The sequence below is a fragment of the Anabrus simplex genome, chromosome 3, assembly GCF_040414725.1.
Source record: "Anabrus simplex isolate iqAnaSimp1 chromosome 3, ASM4041472v1, whole genome shotgun sequence".
In the NCBI taxonomy this organism is placed as follows: Eukaryota; Metazoa; Arthropoda; class Insecta; order Orthoptera; family Tettigoniidae; genus Anabrus; species Anabrus simplex.
Window position 1 is genome coordinate 384,481,179 of NC_090267.1, and position 26,977 is coordinate 384,508,155.

At 37.5% G+C, this 26,977-nt stretch overlaps 1 protein-coding gene across 1 annotated transcript in view; it reads right to left on the reverse strand.

Moving 5' to 3' along the window:
* Positions 1–4,662: 4,662 nt before the first annotated feature.
* The window catches only part of LOC136866818 (E3 ubiquitin-protein ligase TRIM33), a 268,047-nt gene continuing 245,732 nt past the window's right edge, over positions 4,663–26,977 (reverse strand). The window contains exon 13 of the mRNA XM_067143924.2: positions 4,663–4,830. Coding sequence (XP_067000025.2) covers positions 4,663–4,830 — 168 coding nt within the window. The remainder of the gene's footprint in view (positions 4,831–26,977) is intronic.

Here is a 26,977-nt window from a genome sequence, read left to right on the forward strand (position 1 = left end):
AAGGGAGGATAGGAGTACTAGATCAATAACAGCCTATATCATAACCAACTTCTAATTCAGGAAATCTGCTAGGAATGTGAAGGTTTTCCAGGTATTTATTGATGATACAGACCACTCACTATTTAATCTGCAGAGAACTAAAGGCTGATAAATGGAAGTAAAGCTGGTACTGTCAGCGCTAATTCTGCCTGCATGAGAGACAGTACCACGACTTCAGAGTATTCCCATGTTCGCGCCAGGGTAGTTCAGTGTTGCCAGACTGATGATTCTGAACACTAGAGTATGCAAGAGACAAGCCAGAGTGCTTGCCTTATGGAACTTGACTCTGAAAACTAGTAATGGAATGCGAGTAATACGATATCTGACAGTGCTCAGTGAGACTAACTCCTACTGGTTTGTGGTGTGGAAGACACACCCTTTGAAGGAACAAATCGCAGTGGATCTTATAACATGAGGGCCTGAGGGGCCAGGGAAGATCTCCAGTTTCACATATTTCTAAGGGATCTACTTGAAGTTGCCGAGCTGTATCATCACTAAGCCTAGGATAGACAAAGTGAAATCTGTCTGCAGATGAATAAGGGTAGAGAATCTCCAGGATGAGGAAATTAGACAGAAGTACATGGATATGATTAATGAAAAGTTCCAAAGAATAGGAGCCAGGTTCAGGATAGAGAAAGAGAACGGGTGGCATACAGGGATGTTGTAGAAGACACAGCAAGGGAATGCTTAAGAACGACTCTGTGTAAAGATGAGAAAATGACGAAGCTTGTACACATACAAAGGAGGCATATAAAAAAATGGCTCCAACCACGATCTGATGCAGATAGGGAATTACACGCAGATGAATGAAACGGAGTGAAACAAATTATTGTAGAACCAAGAAGTAATAGGAAGATTTTGGTAATAATCTGGAAAGTCTAGATCAAGCAGCAGAGAAACTTTCCTGGACAGTACTGAAGCAGGGAAAAAGGAAATGAATAGTATTTTGGGTAAATCAGGTGAAATCATAGTAGATCCCAGGGAATAAGGGGTAGATGGAAGGAATACATTGAAAATTTTCTAACTGTACAAGGAAATCTTTCCGTTGAAGTCATGAACAACCAAGTTTATGGGGAGGAGGAGATGGCAGTGACATTATGCTTGAGGAATTGGAAAGAATGATAAATAAACTACATTGTCACAAAGCAGAAGGAGAAGATGCAATTAGACCTGAAACGGTGAAGTATAATGGGAAGGTAGGGACGAAGAAGCTTCACAGAGCAACAGGATTAGCATGGAATGTTGATGAGGTATTTTTTGATTGGACAAAAGCAGTAACTGCACCTATCTATAACCAAGGGAACAGAAAGGATTGCAACAAACATCAAAATATTTCATTTATCAGTATACCAGGCAAAGTGTTAATTGGCATTTTGGAATGGAGGGTGTGATCAATGGTTGAGAGTAAGTTGGATGAAAACCAGTTTCAGATTCAGGACCAAATTTTCAATATGCGCCAGGTAACTGAAAAATGCTCTGGAGGAATAGAATTATGTTTATGTTCTGCAGATCTAGAGAAGGCATATAACAGAGTACCGAGGGAAAAGATGTTAGCCATTCTATGCAATTATGGGATTACAATTGATTGGTCATATTCTGCAACATGATGAGTTCCTGTACTATATCACTGAAGGAAGGAATGCCAGTAAAAGAAAAGAGAATGATCCAGAGTGTCTTACTTCATGAATCTGCTTCTGAAGATGAACTAAAAGATCTATACAAAGTTGAAAACATTAGCTCAATATAGACATTATGGTTGGAGCAACAAGGCTTAGCCTTTAGAACAAGATGAGATGATCAGGCATTACAAGTAGTTTATATTGATTCATTATGCCTAACTAAGGAGCATGTTTGAAATTATTAGCACCTTTTTCTTCTTCTCTTCCCAATATCTCTTCATCCTCTCGCTGTGTTCCTTTTTACGTTGTTCAGTCCATCCTGTATTTAGTCGGGTGGGCTTTACAGAAAATTTGTGTTTGTGAATTAAGATTCTGAATTTTGTTCTATTTTGAATGGTTTCTTCGTTAATGCCCATTTCATTTACATCTTCACTGATTTCTTTTAGCCAGTTACTGTGATTTTCCATTGATAAGGCTAAGTTTAAAATTTTCTTTGTGAGCCTGTTATTATCCATTCTTTTTAAGTGACTATAAAATTGTAATCACCATTTCCACATTGTAGCTGTGATTTTTTCTGTAACTTGATAGATTTCATGCGATTTCTTTTTGAACCAAATTCCATTTTTGCATTTTGGTCCTAAGATTTTCCTGAGGATTTTTTCTTCTTGTTTTTCAATAATCTTTATTCAAGATCTGCCACCAAAGTTTGAGATGCATAAAGTGCTTCTGTTTCAACTACAGTGTTATGTCATCATTTTTTTTTTTGATATAGTAGTTCTTTTACTGTATCTGTTCCAAGTAATTTGAAGTTTTGCAATTCTTTCTTTGTTAGCTTGCTGATTTACCCCTCCTGGTTGAATAATTTCACCTAGATACTTAAATTTGTCTATCTGAGTGGTATTTCCATATTTGGTGATTAATGGTTGACTACCGAGCTCGATAGCTGCAGTCGCTTAAGTGCGGCCAGTATCCAGTAATCGGGAGATAGTGGGTTCGAGCCCCACTGTCGGCAGCCCTGAAGATGGTTTTCCGTGGTTTCCCAATTTCACACCAGGCAAATGCCGGGGCTGTACCTTAATTAAGGCCACGGCCGCTTCCTTCCACTTCGTAGGCCTTTCCTCTCCCATCGTTGACATAAGACATATCTGTGTCGGTGCAAAAAAAAAAAAAAAAAGGTTGACTGTTGAAATCTGATCTAGTCCCTTCCATATACTTTGTCTTTCCATAAGAAATTTGGAATCCTGTTTTGACGTTTTGACTGCTATTTCATGGAGTTTTTCTACATACTGGATTGCTTTCTTGTTAGATAGAATAGCAATGTCATCAGCAAATGCTAGACAATTAAGGTGAATTTTGTTTTGGATACATCTATGTACCTTTAGTTTCATTTTGCCATATCCTAATCACTTTTCCAGAACTAAATTAAATGAATCCCCTTGTCTGACTCCTGTTTTGATTTCAAATGGTTCAGAAATTTCTTCTAAAAATTTTATTGATGTAGTTCTTAATAGGTTGGAAGAACAAGTAGTAGTTAGAAATAATAATAATAATAATAATAATAATAATAATAATAATAATAATAATAATAATAATAATAATAATAATAATAATAATAATAATAATAATAATAATAATAGTTTTACATCCCACTAACTACTTTTATGTTTTTTGAAGGTGCCAAGGTGCTGGAATTTTGTCCTGCAGGAGCTCTTTAATGCGCCAGTAAATCTACTGACGTGGGATTGGCGTATTTGAGCACCTTCAAATACCACAGGACTGAGCCAGGATCGAACCCACCAATTTGAGCTTAGAAGGCCAGTGCTCAGACCCAGACCAGCTAGTTTTAAAGAATGCATTCATGTGACTGAGGGGGAGCTCCAAGAATAGGAGAGTGTAGTCTGGTAACCTTGCTTCTACCCTACTTGAAATTCCAATCCGTTTCAGGTAAGCATCAAAATTTAGTGGATATATAAAAAAATAACAGTTGGGGAAATTTAAGAGCAACAGACAACTATGAGTTGCTTGGCACAAATGCATGTTTAAGCCCACAAACAACAGTAATATCTTCCACACTGAATATTCAGTTTTACTCAATATATGTAAACTATGTCACATATTCATACAGCATTAAGCCATTGACTGAAAAATCACAAACTTATCTTTCAGATGTTCAGGGTATTGTAAATGTAATAGGAGAGTTCTGGAATATTTCACCATTATACATTACTTCTAAATTGATTCAGACACTAAATACAATACACATTGGCAAGGTTAAACCAAAAGCAAACTGCTGCCTTTTCAGCTGTCTTGAAAAAAAAAATCATCAGCAAGTCTTTGTTAATGAATAACTTGGCACAATTAACATTTTGTTCTTGATTATGTCTGCTAAAGAAATAGGCAGAACATTGACATTTTGAGAAAATATATGAAGACTATTGTACACATACCAAAAATCTCAAATTACAAATACAATATTCACAGTGGAATACAATATATATATATATAAGAAAGAAAGAAAGAAAGAAAGAAAGAAAGAAAGAAAGAAAGAAAATTTTAGGGAGGACAGTTTTTCATCTTTAACTATATAATCCCCACATAAGTGTGTGAGACTATTGCATTATGCTCTAAGAGATAAAACTTTCTTCCAATATATACATACATATAGAGACATATGGATAATGACATTAAGGGTATTGCATATGGCTAAATACTAAGTAGACATAGTTCAGTAAAATCCAAATTAGGTTCCAAATTGCATAGATACCTTGTCAATTAAAATATGAAATACTATATCCACATAATCAGCACCTGGATAACCGGAGCTTCATGAACATTATGATGAAGTCAATATGTAGTCAACATTGCAGTGTGAAATAATATTTTTGATGTTCAACACTGCAAACCAATAATCTCGGGAGTTTATGAGTCCAAACTATCCGGTATATTATCCTCTCACAACATACGACTATGGTGGAGCAGGAGTTTCACCGGCTGTAGCTTCGGGTCATTCAGACAGAATTCGACGATATTTTCTTGGAGGAATATCGTTATCATATTCATCGTCTGAGCCTGCTGTAGTAGTATCGTAAGCATATGCAGGAAGCCACTTCTCCAACAAAGTGTCAAAAAATTCCTCCAGTGTCTTTGCATCTTGATATACTTGACTCTCCTTCTACAAAACACAAAACAAAAAACAATTTTAAACCGTAATTCTCTTCATTATTGATATGTGTGACATTGTAAATATTAAACAAAATAGAATTAATCCATATACATGCAAATAAAACCATAATAAATGAATAAAATTTTCAAAATGTCTTACTGAAATGATAGCAAGAAATAAACGGAAAAATGGATGTGTGTTTATCTCTTTCACTAGAAGCAGATTATGGTAAGAGAGTGCCATGCTGGAACTGTAAGTAGGATGTGGCAGAACCTCCTTTTAAAACAACAATCACCTCTCTTCTAAGGAGGTACTTGAGATCTATGTATGAGGGTAGATTGGAACGTAACGCACAATAATTTTTTTCTCCCCTCGTATTGCTACGGAGGGTATTTTGTTTTAACGTGCAGCTCCAGCGAGAGAAGCCTGAACTAAGAAACAAACATGGCGTGCATGTTATTGTTGTCCATGTGTGAAGAGCAGTGAAGAATAGTTCGATATATGTAGGCCAAAGGGTATACACCAAGTGAAATTCACAGGGACATGCGTGGCATGTATGGGGACAACTGTCTGGACCGTAGCAATGTCTCCAGGTGGTGTGCGTTCTTCGAAGAGGGTCGTGTGAACCTCAGTGATTTGCCACGTTCCAGGCAGGTAACAGCTTCAACTCTGCAGAATGTCCGCGCCACTGAGGCAGCAATTCTGAATGACCGGTGTGTGCACCTGCAAACCTTATCACAGACGTTCAACAATTCAACACTGTTCAAGACACATTGAAATTCCGTTAAGTTAGTGCTCACTGGGTGCCTAAGAACCTAACAGACAACCACAAGTGCCAGCGAATGATGACAAGCATGGATCACTTACATGTTACGCCGCAGAAGGGGCATGATTTTCTGAAAGGAATCATCACTGGTGATGAGTCGTGGGCATACCACTACACACCCGAAAGTAAGCAAGCCTCTATCCTGCAACCTTGTTTAAGTTGCGTCGTGCCCTTCGTGACAAACGCCGCAAAATTAATGCTCACAGTGTCAAACTTCTTCGTGACAATGCCCATCTCCATGTTGCTGCTCCTGTTCGTGAGAAACTCGCCAAATTTGGGTGGGAGGTGCTCCAATCCACCAAAGAGTCCGGACATGGCACCGTCGGACTTTTATCCGTTTGGTCCCATGAAGAAATTCCTGGCCGGCCAATACTTTGTGAGAGATGCGGAAGTGATATCAGCAGTTCGCAAATGGCTATACTCCAACCAAACAGACTTCTACGAACAGGGTATGTTGAAAGTAGTCCCACGATGGCAGAAATGCGTTGAGAAACTTGGTGACTATATTGAAAAATAGGTCAAAGATGGAAGTTAATTTGTGATCTGTTTGGTTTTGGTACATATTAAACATTTCGGGAATAAAATTATTTTGCGTTACTTTCCAATATGCCCTCGCAGATCTGCAGAATCAACATCTTACAAGATTCAGATTGAAACTAGCGAGACAATTTTCATGAGCAACTAATGAGCAACCACATACAAAAAAACATATATGACTCTGCTCAGCAATGGGACATACTACAGAGAAGAGAGGTGGGTTAAAATCCCACTTTTTTAGCCATCCTACAAGTGGTTTTCTCTGGTTTCTCATTTCAGTTCCAACCAAGTGCCTGAATGGTATCCAACTTATAGGTCACAGCTGCTTTTGTCAAAACCCTATATATTCAGTAAATCAGAGTCCGGCTCCATGCCTAAATGATTAGCACGCTGGCCTTTGGTTCAAGGGGTCCCGGGCTCGATACCCGGTCAGGTCAGGGATTTTAACTTTCATTAGTTAATTCCTATTGCTCGAGGGCTGGGTGTTTGTGACATTTTCAGCATTAATTTCATCTTAGGTAGAGCCCCATCCTCACAGACGCGCAGGTCACCTATACGGGGTCAAGTCTAAAGACCTGCACCAGGCCTCACACCATTATTATTATTATTATTATTATTATTATTATTATTATTATTATAACTATATCAGCTCATGTTCTCAGACTGAATTCACACATACTTGTTGAGCATTAGGCACAATGATTCAAGTCCTCTTAAGTAACACCCACTAGAACATGAAACTCTAAAGTCAAAAGCTACATTGTTTAAATTTCATTCTATGGGTAAACTCCACTCTGCTTTTTATGGTGGCAACTTAAAATAAATGACTGTGTAACAAGACACCTGAAAGATTGATCTACATTTATTTCATGGTCCTGCCGAGTGAGTTGGTCACATGGTGGGAGATGGTGGGTTCGAATCCCAATGTCAGCAGCCCTGAAGATTGTTTTCTGTGGTTTCCCATGTTCACACTGAGCAAATGCTGAGGTTGTACCTTAATTAAGACCACAGTCACTACCTACCCAATCCTTCCTAGAGGAAGAAAATAACATGAAATTCAGGGTCTTTGCAGTCCAGATGAATTTACCTTAAATTCCAACAAACTTGCTTCCATAAACAAACAAATTCTGAGGTATATAAGTGTGTAGTTAAAGTCTTGGATGTACTTTGTACCTTTGATTTTCCAGATTTTCAGGGGAGTAAGTACTCCAAAATGGTGTCATTTTACAAATTTTTTAAAATTGTTGTTTTGTGAAGAATAGTATCTTCCCAATAACACTGCAGAATATTATCATGCTGTAATCAATTTAAATGGTAGTTTTTATTGGCTGAAGTAATGTCTGCTTGTCAGCAAATGGTATAAGCTCTCAATCGATGACATGCCCCAGCATTATCTGTGCCCTAAGAATTCATGGTGAAAGTATAATTGTCGACAGCCATACTTACTTCCTTACTACTTCCTGAAGTAATAATGAATGGAATAAAGCCCAAATGCAGAGACCTAGCCCATTCAGATCACTGGAAGAAGTGTGTTCATGGTCAAACACAATATTCAAACGAATATTTTAATAATCTGATTTGGACTATGTTTGTCGGATACAAAACTTTGAAAATGGGAGTACTGGAAGCAATTTCATCCTTAAACGTGGGTAATATTGCTAGGGCTGAGGTACTTCACCAACTAGGTATCAAGCCAGGTATTTCCTCCTGGCCCTGAAGCCGATGGATGACATATGAATAAATAAAGCAGACAGAAAAATAGATCTACTGTACTTACATGCAAGAAAAGTCAGAAGAAGTATGAAGAGGAAGAAAGAAGAGCAATATGAACCTGAATATGGGATCGGAAAGTTTTAAAATTGCACCAAGTAAGCTGAAAATTAACTTAAGCTTTAGAACTGGTTTTCTCAGTTTGATATTTTTCAAACTTTAGGTAAGCTTATCTTCAAAACCTTTGTAGATAGAAAGCTCATATTTACACCAGTGACCATCCTAATAATGCACTGATGTTAAAATAAAAATAATCACTAACCTCGAAGCTGGACCACAGAAAAAAATTGATACAGAAAAATTTGGTCATAAACTTGGCCAAGAAAAAAAATTCTATAAAGAAAGTTAATGTAATAGATTTCTGAAAATATATTTAACATGTATCTACAGCCCAGAAAAACAACAGGGAAAAGCATAATTTATTTATTTATTTATTTATTGTCTTGTTTTATATGGCGGGACTCAGGCTATGAAGCCTGCTATTCTGTCCGACCATACATACACCTACATGAAAAGTTAAATACACACTAAATTATCTACTGTTTAATATCTTAAGGTAGCAGTTAAATGATTTAATTAATGTAATACTTAGCTATGATCTAATCCTACTATGTTATAAGAAATTATTATTATCCATTAACCAGGTTTGACAGAGTTTCTTAAAGCGGAGGTGGTTTGACACGCTCCTAATTTCAGCAGGTAGGGAATTCCAGATTCGGCTGGCGGCGACTATAAATGATCTACTGTAGCCAGTTGAGCGGTGAATGGGAATGCTTAGTACTGCGGTGGATGATGATCTGGTAGGAATACTAGAAGGTGATGCTAGGTAATGGAATTGTGTGGCAAGGTATTCAGGTGTGTTAAGGTTCAGTATACGATGTAACAGGGAAAGAGTGTGTAAATTTCGTCGCTCTCTTAAGCGTAGCCATGAAAGCCTAGAAAATGCGGGAGAAATATGGCTAAACCTTGGTATATCTGAAATAAATCGAACGCATGCGTTATGTGCCTTTTGGAGCTTGTTGGAAAGTGAGGCATTCAGGTTACTGTATACTACGTCACAGTAGTCGAATATTGGCATTACCATACTTTGGATAAGCAGTTTTCTTACATTTTGGGGGAGTAAATCTCTGAGTTTTTTAAGGGAATGTAAGGAATAAAACACTCGCTGACATATACCTGTTACATGATCGTTCCAACTAAGGTTTTTATCCATTATCATCCCTAAGTTTTTAACTGTGTCTTTGAATTGTAACTGAGTGCCTCTTAATGTTACTGAGTGGGTATGGATGTCTGTAAGTCGTGCGTGGGTTTTTTGGGTAGCTAAAAGAATACACTGCGATTTTTGGGCATTGATTTTTAGTGCATGGTCATCGGTCCACCTACATATTCTTCCTAGGTCGTCATTCATATTACTTATTGCAGTCGGTAAGTCACGAGGATGTGCATGTGTATATATCTGTATGTCGTCTGCGTACACATGATATTGACAATGTTTAATTACTTGTGTTAGTCCTGAAATGAAGATCGAAAATAGGAGTGGCGCTAGCACTGACCCCTGTTGTATTCCAGTCTCTGCAGATTGCCACGAAGAGAAATTTTCACCTGTAGATACACACTGCCGGCGATCAGAGAGATAGGAATACATCCAGGATAGTGTGCTTTGTGAGAAATTAAGAGCACGTAATTTTGCTATTAGTATGTCCGTGTCAACGCAGTCGAAGGCCTTACTAAGGTCTAGAAGAGTTAAAACAGTAACTTCTCCCTTATCCATAGCTACTCCTATGTCGTTTGTAACTTTAAGCAGTGCAGTAGTTGTGCTATGATTGCTTCTAAAACCAGACTGGTATTTGTCAAGGAGCATATTGTTATTTAAATATGCGGTTATTTGTCTGTGAACTATTTTCTCCAAAATTTTGGACAGAAATGGTAAAATGCAAATGGATCGAAAGTCTTTGGGTTCCACGGGATTGTTGGTCTTGGGGAGTGGGCGAACAATTGCGTATTTCCAAAGGGAAGGGAATATGCCGGTTATCAGTGAGGTATTTATGATGTGGGTTAGAGTTGGTAGGATTACATCTAGAGTTTTTAACAGTAACTGTGGAACAATCTCGTCACATCCTGTCGCAGTTGTCTTTATTGATCGTGCAATTTGTCTCACTTCTGTAGGAGTTACGAGGGAAAAATATAACTGTTCTCCTCCGTTGTTAGTATTGCCATTGTGTAGAATTTTGTTAATCGTCTGTTCTTTTGTTGTCTCGTCAATGTTAACGGGTCTTGTAGTAAAGTATTGGTTTAAATCATCCAGTGATATTTTAACGTCAGCAGTATGCATTTTATTTCCGCCTATGCCCATTTTTTTAACGGTTTTCCAGATTGTTGTCGTGTTTTGGGTTAGCAAAATGTTCTGTGAGTGTCTTATTTTAGCATTCCTTACGGCCTGTGTGGTTCTGTTACGAAGGGTCTTGTACAGGTCAAAATCGTTTGGTATTTGGCTAGTTTTAAATTTTCTGAAAGCTTTGTCTCTCTCTGTCATTAAGTCTCGTATTTCCTGCGTCATCCATGGAGCCGCAGGGCGTGTTACACGAGCAGTGCGTTTTGGCGCGTGTTTATTAAGAAGAGCTAGCAGTTGTGTGTTTAAGAACTCCACTTTATCATCTATATTATCTAAAATATGGACATTATGCCAAGGTATGTTTGCAGCATCTTCTAATAGGGCTTCGTTATTTATACTTTTTAGATCTCGGAATGTAATTAATTTAGGTCTGTACTTGGGGCATTTAAGTGAATAAGCTAAATAAATTAAGTCGTGATTGGATAGTCCGCAAGCAGACATTTGCCCGTGGGTCAGTACTCTGTCAGGGTTATTCGTCACAATTAAGTCCAGTAATGTATGTGACGTGGCTGTGTGATGTGTTGGTTTAAGTGGCAAAATCGTCATGTTACAAGATTTAAATATGTTGATTAGTTGTTTAGTCTCAGTCATTTTGTCGTTAAGGGTGTCAATATTGAGGTCTCCTAGTAATAAAACATGCTCATACCTGGGTAGGAGGTCAAGTAAGATGTCTTCAAGGTCGGTGATGTATCCAATCTTTGGTGGGCGATACACAACACTCAGTAAGCACTTTACACCTAAAGCCTCACGTTGCATTAGTAGTTTCGCAAATGAGCATACCTAAAATATGCAAATTTAACACTGGAAGTATAGGGTATACGTACTCCCCTTAAGGGGGCAGTTTTCTGTTAGGTAGAAGAGAAAAAAATCTATATAGTACGTATTTAGTTTTAACTACATTTTCCTTGTTTGAGTTAATCTATTATAATTAGGATATGTCTAAGTAAAATTTAAATTGTAGTGCAGTTATTTTATTAGAAAATAACTTGCTTGCTTGCTTGTGTGATACTTGTGTAGTAAGGAAAAATCCCTAGGAATTTACTTTTAACAATATTCTATTGTTTCCGTTAATCTGTTGTAATTAGGATAGCCCTGAGTGCAGTTTAGATTTGTAGTGGTTTTATAAGATAGTATCTTATTTGTTTTATTGTTGTGTAATCCTTCTGAAGACCTTTCGATATTTCAACATTAATGGCAGTTTTAATTTCTGTTGTGAATGATGATTAATAATAATAATAATAATAATAATAATAATAATAATAATAATAATAATAATAATAATAATAAAAGGGGCATAATTAGCTCAGTGGCTTAGCCGCTAGCTCCCCATCCAGAAGGCTGAGATTTGAATCCCGGTCAATTCCTGGGTAGAGATTTTCGTCGCAAGAATCGTGTAGTGTCAGGAAGGGCATTCGACCTTAAACCTCCAGACAAATCCAAAATGAGCCTGGGTGGCTCCAGCGACCCCACAAGAACTGGAATACGCTGAATAAAGTTATTTTAATAATAATAATAATAATAATAATAATAATAATAATAATAATAATAATCTATCTATGCATATACATATTCAGAACAACAACATTTCTCTAGTTCCGGTTAGACGGTTAATCCTATTATTTTATTATAAGAATACACCAAAGCAGAGTTGTACTGTGATTATTTTATCAGTTAGCATCTTGCTTGCTTTACTGTTGAGAATCTTTGTGTAGTACAATTTCTTTTGCCTAATATATATATTAGCTGTAGTACTGATCGTTGATAGGCAAACACTTAGCATGTGCAATTTTGTCCTTCCCTCACAATGTTCCCCAGATTCCGAGGTACATAACTGGGTGTACCTCTCCCTGTCAGCAGCTTGTCACGACGTACTCTCTTTCTTGCTCTCAGAGGCCTTTTACAGTTTCATATTATTTTGCATTATTGCTGACCTCCATTTGATTTCTTCCTTACGGTATAAAAGTGAGTCAATTACTGGGTTAATATTTAAAAAATACTGACAGGTCTACAAAGGTTTTAAAAACGTTGCCAAAACGATCTTCATAGCAACTCTCTTTACAGCTTATAGAGCTAGTTACCAGCTCTTGGACTTTCACATGACTGCCACTGATATTTCCCTTATTTTTCACTGTATCAGAAAAAGGAATAAAACAAAAATTATCCACGAGCCATTTTCGTGTAAAACTAACACATACATCAAGTTTTATGCTTTATGCCCCTTCTGAAGCACTCCCTACTGCAGAAATATTTCAACAACTTATAGCTAAGATCCAACTCAACTTTATTTTAAACTGAAATACCAACTTTCATTAAAATCCACCCATTTTCCCATGATGCTGTGCCAGACACAGACAAATATTAAACTGAACTCGACAAAGGTCATTAAAATAACGTCAGTATTCTTGACAAAATACAATATTAACCAACTGGAATGTCATGGTTAAGAGCAATGCTATCACATAAAAGGCTTCATCAAATGAAAAAAAAAAAAAAAAAAGGCACAGTTTCTCATTTATCATGAACAGTACTAAGCTGTCGTTCTAACAGTACCAAGTTTCAGAGTTGGAACAACCTGGCCACAGACAGCAGTGTACACTGCTCTGCCATTTTCTGTTTTAAGTGTGCATACTCATTCCTCTCAGCACCTCAGCGCAGGGATCGAATACCAGTATTTAGCAGAACATGAATGAACTACTTCCTGCCAATATTCAGGCAGGCTGTTCTATTCGGGATACTGCAGTAGTCTCATCTACTGGAGATGAGTGGCAGCAGAAGAGACAAAGCACATCACAACAATAGTCAATGTTATGTTACTGCTGATCAATTTTATAGGCATTTAAGAGTGTAGGCTTTCACATTCAGTTTTCTTCTGACTATGTGGTATTAGGGCATCTGATGTAAAGCGAGTCTTTTTTCCTCCTTTCATGACTCTCTTCTGTCTTGTTCTTCAAGAGATTGTTTCTTTACAATGGATTTTATAATTATGATAATCATCTTCACAATTTTCAGATGAAACTTGGGTCCACTACTATACCCCAGAGACAAAACATCAGTGAAAGCAGTAGAAACATGCTGATTCACCACCACCAAAGAAAGCAGAGGCAGTGCATTCGGCCAGAAAGGTCATGGCTCAGTTTTCTGGGATGCAAAAGGCATTCTGCTGATAGATTATCTTCCTAATGGCCAAACAATTACAGGGCAACACTATGCAAACCTCCTAGACCAACTACAGGAAAAGATACGCGAAACAAGGCCTGGTTTGGCAAGGAAAAAGGTCATCTTTCATCAGGACAACGCTCTGCCGCACACAAGTGTTATTGCCATGGCAAAACTTCATGAACTGGGGTATGAATTGTTGCTACATCCACCTTATTCACCTGATTTGGCACCACCAGACTTTCATCTATTCCCCAAGCTGAAAATTTTCCTCGGTGGACAGAGATTTTCTACAAGGGAAGAACTGACAGCCGAATTGGAGAGGTATTTTGCAGGCCTGGAGGAATCTCATTTTCGAGATGGGATCAAGGCATTGGAACATCGCTGGACCAAATGCATTAGTCTACAGGGAGACTATGTTGAAAAATAAAAGCAGTTCCACCGAGGTAAGATACTTAATTCTAGTACATTCCGAGAAATTTTCAAACCACCTACGTACCCGTGCTTCGCTACGGGATTCTCAGAAAGACTGACTTTATGGTTTTCCTAACTGAAGTCAACATAGGTCATTACAAAAACGTCAGTAGGAATGTAGCGATTAAAAGCAATGCTATCATATAAAATCCTCAATCAAATTTAAAAACCGCACATTTTAACACTTTTAATGAACAGTACTTCGGTGCCAATCTACTTTGTAATAGTCCAAAGTTCCAGAGCTGGAATGACCAGGCCGCAGACAGCCGTGAACACTCTTCAGCCATTATTCCGTTAAATATGCACACTGCTCATTCCAATCAGTGCCTCAGAGTAGGGATTGAATAGCTCGAATGCTATGATGAACCAGTGTGTTACATACCAGTAGTATCAGAAAATTTATGAACCAGAGGAACTCCCCAGCTACTTTCGATCAATATTCAGACAGGCTGTTACATTCTGTACAACCAGGCGAGTTGGCCGTGTGGTTAGGGGTGCGCAGCTGTGAGTTTGCATCCGGAAGATAGTGGATTAGAACCCCACTGTCGGCAGCGCTGAAGATGGTATTCCGAGGTTTCCCACTTTCACACCAGTCACACACCAACTTAATTAAGGCCAAGGCCACTTCCTTCACGCTCCTAGCCCTTTCCTATCCCATCGTCGCCATAAGACCTATCTGTGTCGGTGTGACGTAAAGCAAATAAAAAAATACTCGGTACGCAGCAGTAATCCTATCTATCGGAGATGAGTGGCAACAGAAGACACAACGCACGTCACAATAAACAATGCTCAATGTAATGTTATTGTTGATCCATGTTATGAGCTTTCTATATTGTAGGCCTTCACATTTAGTTTTCTTTCGACTCTGTGATTTATAAAAAAAATTATAGCATAGACTGTACTTCCTTATTCACCGACTTTACATACCAATTTTCATTAAATTCTGTTCACCCATTTTCTCGTGACTCGGCGCTGATATGGACTTAGTCACAAAACTTCAAATTCATGAATATATTTGTGATCACAGCCGGTACGGTATCTACGTATAAGACATGAATGATCAGAACTTTGATACTATATAACCTTAGTTATGTAGTATTTATCGATTTCACCTCTATTAACAAATATTTGAGAATTAAATTTTAGGCCTTCCCCTAAACTACCATTTTACTCAGCGTGAATAAAATTATTTATGGCCTAGATTACAGCGACTTTTCCCCGACTTTGTATACCGATTTTCATTAAGATAGGACCACTAATATAAATATTTGAGAATTAAATTTCAGGTCTTCCCCTAAACTACCATTTTTCTGAGCGTGAATAGAATTATTTTTAGCCTAGATTGTAGCAACGTATTCTCCGACTTTGCATACCAATTTTCATTCAAATATGACCACTAATAACATAAATATTTGAGAATTAATTTTAGGCCTTCCCCTAAACTACCATTTCACTCAGCGTGTATACAATTATATATGGCCTAGATTGTAGTGGCTTATTCCTCGACTTTGCATACCGATTATCATTAAATTCTCTTCAGCCGTTTTCTCGTGATGCATGTACATACATACAGACAGACAGACAGACAGACAGACAGACAGACAGACAGACAGACAGACAGACAGACAGACAGACAGACAGACAGACAGACAGAAATTACGGAAAATTAAAAAGTGCGTTTCCTTGTTACTGTAGACATGACTGATACAGAAATATCATCCTTTTTAAATTCTGAGCAATGTACAGACAAAACTCTTATTTTATATATACAGATCACTGATCTCTATACATGGATCGCTGATGGCAGGTCTCCGCTGCAGGAGAAAGTATGCCAAGTTGAACGCGCGGTTCGCCATGTTGGCGTACCCAACCTCGAGCTCTCCTTATGGGGAAGCAATGATAATATAGTCAATTTTAAGTCGCAATTAATGGTGCATTGGAATAATTAAAAATATAGAGACATGTTCACTCAAAGCATAAGGACATTGGGATCACTGACACGTCATTCCGAGGTCAGTAAATCTCCGGGATAGCAATAAACATGAGTGTATAATAACGGCCGGCAAATATTAACTTAGCTGCTGAATACATGCAATTAGCGATCGGTAACACAATACGAGTGAAAACCAGTTTCTGGAAACATTGCTGTAAATTGTATACATGTATGCCACGAAATTATGCATTCTTAAAATGATGTACCTATAAACGTAGCTCAATATACAGCCCTAGATTCGACATATCGTAATCGGTGCTCGATAATGAATTTCTGTTTCCTGTTTCCAAGAAATAACGTGCATATTATCAAATTAAAATATCACTGAAGCAAATGTACACATTTATAAAACCAGAAAATATTCAAAACTAGTCAATATATCACATTGCCTGCAACTTAATGTACTATTACAGACCTCTTTAATTAAATTCAGCTAGCAAAGCGATATTGATAGTCATCATCAGAAATATGTAACACCAGTTAAAAGAGTCCCAAATACCACGAATAGTATAATGGAATAGCCCCATACACCCACCACACTTTCCCTTCTCCCACCACTCCAGTGTCTGAAACGCATAATTATTACTGATGTAAATAAGGTCTAGAATTCCTCCAGACTTCATTTTCTAAGATTGTTATAAGGTCACATCAATTATTTCATCGAAACCGTCAGTTTAATTATGAGAAAAAAAAAAGCAAATATTTACTTGCAGTTAATGTTCAGTAAAACTGAAAACAGTTGGCTGTACATCACTTCTAAGGTGTACAGTTTGTCCATTTCTATCAAAACAGTCTTCCTCTAAGTGATCCGAGCAGAGAACAGCTGTTTTAGAAGGCTGCCAATTCTCCCGCCTGATACTCCTAATCGATGATCTTAGATGTTTGGGTCTCGAGAAAGGAAACCTACAAAAATTAATTGCCATTTTGCTCCCGGAATATGCGAAATAAGATACAATAAACCTAAAACTCAAAACGCTACCCTAGGAAGATTCTTATGTACAGTATAAAACTCCCCGAGCCGGGCTGAGTGGCTCAGACGGTTAAGGCGCTGGCCTTCTAACCCCAACTTGGCAGGTTCGATCCTGGCTCAGTCCGGTGGTATTTGAAGGTGCTCAAATACGACAGCCCCGTGTCGGTAGATTTACTGGCACGTAAAAGAACTCCTGCAGACTAAATTCCGGCACCTCGGTGTCTCCGAAGACCTTAAAAAAGTAGTTAGTGGGACGTAAAGCAAATAACATTATTATTAAAACTCCCCGATGAAATGATTTCTCCTTCTGCTGATCGGTTCTGTTTGTACATCCATAAGCTGAATACTGCGGTATGTTAATACCCCGTAGAATGTTTCTTCATTCATATTTCAGATAAACACATACATATTTAAATTTAACCTTGTAATTCACAAGCATACTACAAGGCAACGAACCTAAATTCGTAAAATACACTACTATTTACTTTGCAATAACACAGCACAGAACACTCGTGAAACTACAATCAAGAGGCCTGGCGTCACTGAACTAAGCATAAACAAAGCAAGCGCGCTCCTTGTGGTCTATTGCACCATGCGCTCGCTGCCATCTTACGACGCCAGTCATCTTCTATTCGGCTTACTGCTACCCAAGCTACCAGCCATCCAGGTATAGAGATCAGTGATACAGATATATGTTCACAGAAAATGTTATTTGACTTCTGTAGCAATTTTTTAAATATCATTTCATATTTCCATGAAGAAGATAAAAGAATGACCGAGGAAGGAAGGTGTAGGGACTGTGGGTGTGAGTGGGCATTAAGCAGGCTGAGGGAAGAAATAGCGAGTTTGAGGGAGATTTAACGGACAAGAATGAAGGTAGGTCTCCCTCAATCAGTGTAAAGGGTTATAGTAGGTAGACAACAGGGGAGAGAAAGGAGAAGAAGTTGTGGAAGACGGTGGGTTAATGTTCAAAGAGTAAGGAAAATGAGGGCTAAGGGTTCTCATCAGGGAGTGATTTCAGGAGAGGTATCGGTGTAGAATTGGTAGTAAGAGTCACTGCAGCTTGAGTAGCAAAGGGAATTGGAGGTCAGGGAAGTGTTACACAGAACAATGTAAAAGAAAAGGGAACAGTAGAAAAGGGAAACAGAGTAGAAGATAAGAAAAGGGAGGTGGAACAGGGTCACGAATGGGGGAGAAAGAAGGAGGGAGGAGAAGGTAATTTTTGTAGCTGTGGGGGAAGTTAAAAAAGAACAACAGAAGAGGGGATCTAATGAGGTGGGTGGGGTTGAGGTTTTGGTCATGGGCAACTCTATTGTTAGGCATGCAGGGAAAGTATGTGGAGGAAAGGGAACCAGGGTAGAGTGTTATCCAGGAATTAGGTTAAGGCAGATGTTGAGGAAAGCAGGAGAAGGTGGTAGTTTCTCACGCTGGTACCAATAACATAAGACAAGTAGAAATAAGTACCACTTGGGGATTTTGTGGGATCTGATGACACCACAAGAAGAGTTCTGAAAGGAGCAAAAGTTGTTATTTGTTAGATGATGGGTAGGAGGGATACTGACTTGAGGGTGATTGGGGATTTAGATGAGACTATGGAGGGGGTATGTGGGGAAAAAGGGAGTGAGGTTTGAGAATCCTAATGGATGGGTAGGAGATAGAGATCTACACTCAGATGACCTTTACTTGAACTGCAATGGTACATATAAGTTGGCAAGCTTGTCTGGAGGAGTTATAAAGAGGTACATTAAGGGGAAGAGGGTGGACTAGGGAGTGTTGATGAGAGTATAGGGAGCTGGAAGTCAAGTAAGGATGACATAAATCTGACAGGGTTAAACTGTAGAAGTATTCTAAAGAAAAGAATATAATTATTATTTAACATATATATCAGGATGGTCCTTACATGGGGGTTACGTAAATATTTTGAGTGATTTCAACCCATCGCCGCCCTCTATTTCTTTTTTACTTATGGCAAGTTTTGGTAATGTACCAAATTACATTATAATTAATTTTAACAATTGGTGCACTGGGCCCTAAATATCTAAAGTACTGAAAGAATGTGTGCATTCTTCTATTCTCATAAACAATTGAAATCAACATATGAGTCCTTTAGTTCCAAAACCAGCCATCTGCATGTTGTAAAATTTTTCAGTAGAGCCAGAAAAAATAATTTCTGATTATGTTATGTAAGATCAGAATACATTTCACTCATTAAAAATAGTACAAAAATAATGCTTTTCATACACATTACGATTAATAATCATACATAATTCCTTCTTGGATTATTTACATTTTAAACTGACACATGGCTGATTTTGGAACTAACCAAGGGAAGTTGACCAATTTTGGAACTAAAACAAGCAAGGTTACAGGTTGTTTCTCCCAAATGAATAAGAAATAATTGCTAAAGTGTTCAAAATAGTTAAATATTATTTATTATGACAGTTATAAGACAGATACAGTGGTCACTACAGTTGCTTGAAAAAAAAAAAAAATTAAATTCCTACCAAGTGTCTGTGTCTTCCACCATAGTTGCACAACATCCTTCATTGGCACTACCTTCAGCATCTTCATTGTCACCCAGTTGCAGAACATTTTTATAGAATGTGGTGGATTTGATGCTTTTCCAGTCAGACCGAAAATGTTTCTCTAACAGCTTCTTAACATCTCTAAGTTTGAGTGGATTAACAGTAATACCACCAGCAACAATAATGGCTGGTGATACATTTTGCAAACTCTTTCCACTCTTAGTGACACTTCTGAGGACCCCAAAATCTGACCTGTAATGCAATTCCCCCAAACTATAACATAATTTTTATGTCAAAGTGAAAACCGCTTCGAAGGAGCGAACTTAAAATGCCATTGTCCTGCTGGTTTTGCAACATTTTCAGCCACTGATTTCAGGTCATAAACTGTACACTGTGTCCCCAGATGAATAGTAGTCCCATGTTCAGAGAAGATTTCAAGATATTTCTGAGGTTCTGCAATTACTTCATGGGAGCGAATGACTTTCTCGATCCTAGCAAACACTATCCGGGGAGGAGGAATGAGTGACTGACCATGGGAAAAATTACCTCATTCTTCTGAATGTTCGCTGGAGCAGAATTTAGAAGCCAGCATAAAAGCATAGTCATCATAGTAGTGTTCTAGTTCTGGCCCCCGCACCCGTCAGCAACTAATCACAAAGTTATGATACGGTTGTAGTCTGTATTACAAAGCATATGGTACACAGCAGATGCAAATGTACTGGAACCCTTTGAAAATTCTGATTCATTCCACTGGTAAATGAATATGTTTTCTCTATTGTGCGGAGCTTTTGAATGTTCTTTCACAACAATGAAATTATATTGATATAATATGCCGCTTGATCTGGTACTCTTGGCAAAAAGTTATTTTTCTGGCAATAGAACTACATTGTCAGTAATCCATCAGCTTCCTCTCTCAACAAGCATAAAAAGCTTATGCTTTTAGATTGTGTATTCTCTTTTGTATTACTAGTTCATTCTTCTTGTTTGCATCTGCTTCCCGCTTCATTTTTTCTGTTAATTCTATGCAAGTAGAGCACACATCTGTGCGAGGTGTACCAAATCCAATATTATAACATTTGTTGAATATGCCTTGGAAGTAGCTTTCTTTCACACATAAATCTGGATTATTTTGCTCGTTATGTTAAATTCACCACACATTTTTAATACTGAGGTCACTACTGAGGTATATATGTTCTGCAGTATTGCAACTCAATTACCTTCAGATTTTTCAATGAATGTTTTCACTGCTGCCTGTCTATGACTAAAGGAGTGTGAATGATGGTCTCCCCCATGTGTCTCAGAGGGCATTTTTCCTGTTTTGCAGAACTGTGAAACAACACCCTGTACTCTATGTTTAGTAAGTCCTAGCACATTCAAGAATGTTTTGCAGCAAACTGGAAGCTTAGTGCCAGACCTTTTCTTTGGGATGTCATATTTACCCTGTATTCGTTCTCTTGTAAATTCTGTGCTTCACCTTTTTGGATCCCTTGCATTAGTGTGTTTTGTACAAAAAAACCATCTTGGTTCAGTTTATCTCGATGGCCATAGAAACACTGGTGAAAATATACGATGTCCATCTTATTTAGAGATGTACACTGGAATGGGGATTTGTTGTGCTGGCATCTTGGCATTTTAGGACGTCCGAAGCAGCATGTCTGACATGCAAATAAACAAAAACAACCTTTTGTAACACATAATAAGCTTAATAATAACAAACGTTTCATAGATTCCACTGTCAATTTTATGTAATACCAGAAACTTAATCTTCAAAATTATAAAGTACACATTACTCATTAATATGCACCTTTCTAATTTATCTCTTTTGTTTTCATCCATCAGGATTTCTAGTCCTCTTCCTGCTTCTCCCTGGTTCACATGGCGAAGGAGTAATATGCATATTGTAGAATAATAATATGCACCTTTCTAATTTATCTCTTTTTTTTTTTTTTTTTTTTTCATCCATCAGGATTTCTAGTCCTCTTCCTGCTTCTCCCTGGCTCACATGGCGAAGGAGAAATATGCATATTGTAGAATAAACTATACATAAACGTATCAAAACAGAAAAATCGACTAAAACAACACTTGAGCAAACAAACGACAGTCAACCAGCTGATGTCATCAGTGTCATTAACATTGGTTTACGTAAAATCACTATGCAGCAGATCGCTAGAATGCTACTCTCTCTTTGTAATAAATGTTATTTTACCATTGAAAGGTTTTAAAGTGTTGCTATACATCCATTTAAACAACTGAATGTTTATTGTATATCATGTAGACAAAAATAATATCCAATAAGAACATCTAGCGACTTGCCATTGACTGGAAACAATGGTGGTAATGGTGCACTCCGGGCGGTAGGCTTTGGAACCAATACATGGAACTAACAACATCAAGCAAATGGCCGGTTCTAGAAATAACCTACAATTATACTTCGCGATTTCTATTGAATCAGACCGGATTTGACACTCAGTGATTTAATAATAGAAAGACAATATCTTGGTCTACCGCTTTTTACAATAAAATGTATTTTCTAATTTCATTGCAGACGGCCAGTTTTGGAACTAGAGGACTCATATATATCTTAGGAAATATACTTAAAGGGATGAAATAAAGTATTACTATATAAAAGAATAATACAAAATGCATCAACACATCATAAATCAAGACTAATTTTAGCACAATTTTCTTTTCACTGTCCCTGGTGATCTTTCATACATTGCAAAATGAATTCTCTTTGTTCTTCATCGGCTGTCAAGATTCCACTGAAATCTTGCATTAATTTCACTCCTCTCTCTGCCGTATCATTTACAACATTTTTTCATAGCCTCTTTGGCATTAAGGTAGAAAATGTTTTTATCCCAAGAAGTAGGATCCATATTTAAGAAATTTAAATCTATGCTTAACTTCTTTCACATGACCAAACCTTTGCTTGAAATGAACTAGTCAATTCCCTGACCTGAAATGACAATGAATAGATTTAAAATCTAGATTTTGATATATTCTAAATAACTCATAGAAAAGTGCTAAATTTAAAAGTCTAAAACATCCTACATTCATCTGGTGAAAGCAATTGCTCCTACTTGAAACTGTACAGAAAGGGATGTTGCTTGACCTCCTCCAGTAATTTAACGTTTAATTCTTGTTCATTCATTATTAAATAGCACTGGGATAACATCATGAGGAACGTAAAAACACTGTAGGAAAGATGGAGAAAATGCAATCTGGTGACCTAAATGCAGTGTCGCGAGCAACTAGTAGGCAGTGGCGGTTCGTGCATGAAGAGCTTTTGGGCACCGCCCCGCTGCTTTTTAAAAAAAAAACTTAACAAAATTTCACTCAGTGATTACATAAAGAGATGGACAAATGTCGTGAAGTCGAACACGTGGTGTGCTACTCAGTTATACAATGTTCACTTTATTATTTTGGTTGTAAACATTTTGCTTTTCTATTTAAAAAAAAATGGCAAAAGCTTTCAGATCATGGCTGCTGGTCAGCAAACACAATGTTTTCTTTTTTGCCTCGAGGCGCTCAGGCTGTGACAAGAAAGCTCTTAGTATGTTCCTAGAGTTTGCTAATGTGTGGGGTGCGGTAGGAGCCTGCAAAGATAATATGGGCTTGTCAGGGGAAGGAAGAGAGCAAGCGGGTGTAAGAGCTGACCGGCGAGCCCAAAACAACATTGCCAACCACTTTACAATGTATCTAGGCTCCCCCTCTCCATTTATTTTTGTTAGAGATAAACTCTAAAACATTTTACAAAACAATGAATTTCATTATACTATTTAAACAATTCAGTTCTATAAAGAACAATTTGGTTTTTGCAAGAGTTTTGGGACATGTGAGGCCTTGTTCCGCTTGATGACCCTTTTACAAAATTGTAGAGACTAGTCTAAAGATGTATACATCTGCTTGATTGATTATGCTCGAGCATTTGATTGTGTCAAACATTCCAAAATCCTGCGAATTCTGAACACAATAAGAACAGATAGTGAAGATCTTACATTCGTGAAAAAGCTGTATGAACATCAAGAAGCTTCTGTTAGAATTGGAAACTCCGAGACTCGTGCTACTAGGATCAAACAGAGAGTATGGCAAGGATGTGTATTATCTCCCCTGCTGTTTAATCTGTACTCTGAGCACATTTTCCGAGCTGCTCTTCAAGGAGTGGAAGATGGAGTAAAGGTTGAAACATGCTGGCCAAGCATGGTTTCAAAAATGTCTTACCAATGTTTCACTGAATAGGTATGTAACTGTTACTATATGTGTTTCTGGATTTTATCGATAGAGGGCAGTCCCCCCGTCAAGAGCATTGATGACCTTCTCTCGACTAGGTCTTTTAACTATCTTCTCCTTGATATTTTTTTTGTTCTACTGATAGAGAATAATAATAATATGGAGCCCTCACACACAGAAGCAATGTTATTACCTTTCAAATGGATGTATTTTAGATTTAAAACCGTGCTAAATCACTGCACAATTAACTTGTTCTGAAGATTGGTATTGAGGGTAATGTACCCGTTCGAATTTGCATCTCTTGTGTGTGATCATTCTTCCTTTACTTTTATTTTTATTTTGGGTGGCCGAAAACTCGTCTTGATACTCGGGGATTGTATTGTATGTGTTTGTGTGCGTTGTTGATATAAATGTAGTGCAACTAAATCTGAGCCTCTGTCTATTATAATGGGCTTCTCAATGAAACGTCTTTGCCCTCGGTTGGAAGTATGGTTCGTGTATCGATCGGAAGATTTATTCTGGCCGTACACAGTGATAGTTGAGGGTGATCTACGTGTGGCAATGAAGCCACGACATGTGCCGCTGACGTTCGCGGTGAATGGAACTATTTGGCCGCTAATGACGTTTGCCCTTATTAACTTTTGGTTGTGTTGCACTCTGCGAGTTGGCCGGATTTACCTGTTTGCATCGGTGGCCACTGTCATTTGCCTTTAAGGCGTTTTGTTCGTGTGGTTGAATGAATGAATGAATAATTGAATGAGCCGAGTATTAAGATGAAGTATCGGACTATTGAATTTATTTTTATCTGTTCATTATCGCCCCCTTCCTCACGGATGCTGCCTCTTCTTATTTAGTGTGCATCCCAATTGTTTTCGATCTGGACGCTGCCATTTTGATTTATTTCCTTCTTGGCCGCACGCTGGCCCGTGTTAATCTGATTGATTTATTTTCCGTTCTTTTCCCCAATGTATCTTTTTCTCTTTGCCCGCTTGAGTTATCTTTTTCAAGGGTCGAGCTTTTTTTTATGTGCTCCTTGGTGTGTGGGATCCTAATGAAAAGAGATTGTGGTATTGTTTATAAAAAAAAGGAAGGACATTAAAAATAATAACGGATAAGAAGTAAAGTAAGGGTGAAATGAATAAGGTACTCCCGACTTGTAATCATGTGTTGACCCTCAATAAATGGGAGCAATCGATTTAAGGCCTAACCTAAAGCTATTCTCTTCGCAATTGTTGTATGCAAAATCTTCATGAGTAAAAATGCTAAGATCCCTTGCATAATTATGCAACTGTGCATGTATGTATTGATGAGTTCAGGATATCAAGATTGGTTGTCATTCAGGCTAACCCATATACGTATGTATTACCCTATTATAATCTTAAATTTTCTTTCTCAATTAATTATTTAATTAACGTTGCTTTTCAATAAACATCCATTTATCACTTATTTGGATTTCGACTCTTAGTAGTGTTAGTTTAAGCTGGTACTGATTTAGGTGAATAACATTTCCAGTTCAGGGCAGAGTTATACGCCCTTCTTGGTCGCGGTTCACGTGTAGTTTCCTCTTCTATCCTCCTCGTTGTCTATGTATTTATGTGAGATCGAGGGTCGGTGTGGCTCAGTTAATGGTAGCAGAGACGTGCTCGATCAGGATATCTCATCTGGAAAAAGCACGGGTGAGATAGAACTGGGAATGGTATTCTGTTTCGGATACATTAAAAAAACCATTATTTCTTTTCGATTTAACCTTTTGAAATTTGTTATATTAATTCTGATCTTGTGTGTCGTTTATTAATTAACTCTTTCGATGACCATTGTGTATGTGTGGGTTTTTCATTGCTGACGAAACCTTGGTTGAGACATGGAAAGTGATAAAGTTGTTGACATGAGTGGCGAGAGTGATGTATTTGCTGGAGAGGTCTCCGATGTTGAAAGAGAAAGGCATGAACATATTAATCGGGATAGTGCTTCTGCCCTATCAGGTAGTGAGAGTAATATGTGCTTAGGAAATAACAATGCTGTTGTTGACAGAAATTGTGCCTTCGATGAGAATTGTGTAGGTTTGGTTTCCCCCGGTTATGGACCCAGTAGTGAACGTAGTCCTCATATTAACCCTGTTTTCAATATAGTTAGGAAATGGAAGCTCAATTTTTCTGGGGAAGGGGACAATTCTAATGTAATTGAATTTCTCGAGAGAGTTGAGGATAAACTGTATATAGGATAATATCTTTTGTTTATTTCCACCTATTCAATACATTACAAGAAGTTGGCATTTATTTTAAAACATTATTCAGATGAGACATGTTTCGCCTCTCACTTTGAGGCATCTTCAGTCATTATCAAAAACCTTATTATTTTACCAGGCATCTGGTTAAAGATATTCAAAAATGTGTTTGATGATTATAAGAGAGGTAAGATTTACGTTAGTTATAAACATGTACATGAAGTAACTAAAAATCCAATATATTGATAAAAACATATGTAGTTCTTTGTTGAATAGGACTTGTTTGATTCTACTATAGTAAGAGGAGGTGGCTTGAAGCCGTAGTCGTTAATAGATGTCTAATACATAGTGGAAGGCATAAAATATCAGTTCTATGAGAATATACATTACATTCAAATGATACTAAAAACTAGTGGATTCAAAGGTAGTACATATAAAATGTTCAATGAAATAACTATTGATCTAATAAAATGATAAACACATATGTAGTTCTTTGTTAATTAGGACGTCGTAAGATTGTACGGCTTAAAGCCGTAGTCATTAATAGATGTCTAATACATAGTGGAAGGCATATGAAATCAGTTCAATGAGAATATATAATACAAACAATTGATACATAAAAACTGGTAGATTCATAAGAGGTACATTTAAAAATGAAGGCGTCATGTGACTATAAAAGACAGTTGATGGCTTAAAGCCGTAGTCAAGGTTTGAAATGTAGGTCAAATAACTGCTAAATATATGGTAAAAAGATATAAGGCAAAATATACAGCTTAGTATAAAAAATATGAAGGAAAAACATTCCAATTGCTTGACAAAAGTTACTTGACGTTGGCATGCGTATGTCCGTGATATTTATTGGTCAACATTTCGTAGGTTATTTTAGATTTATTCGGCAAGATTGCGTTGACAAGAAGTTCACCAGATGTTTTTAGTTGGCCTAATTTGTAAGAAGAAAGTTGCAGAGATGATGATGGGTGGAAATTCTCAACGTTGGTATGGTTTTTTTGACGTGAAGGTTGGAGAGCTGTTGTGTTCTTCTTCGATGACAATATATTT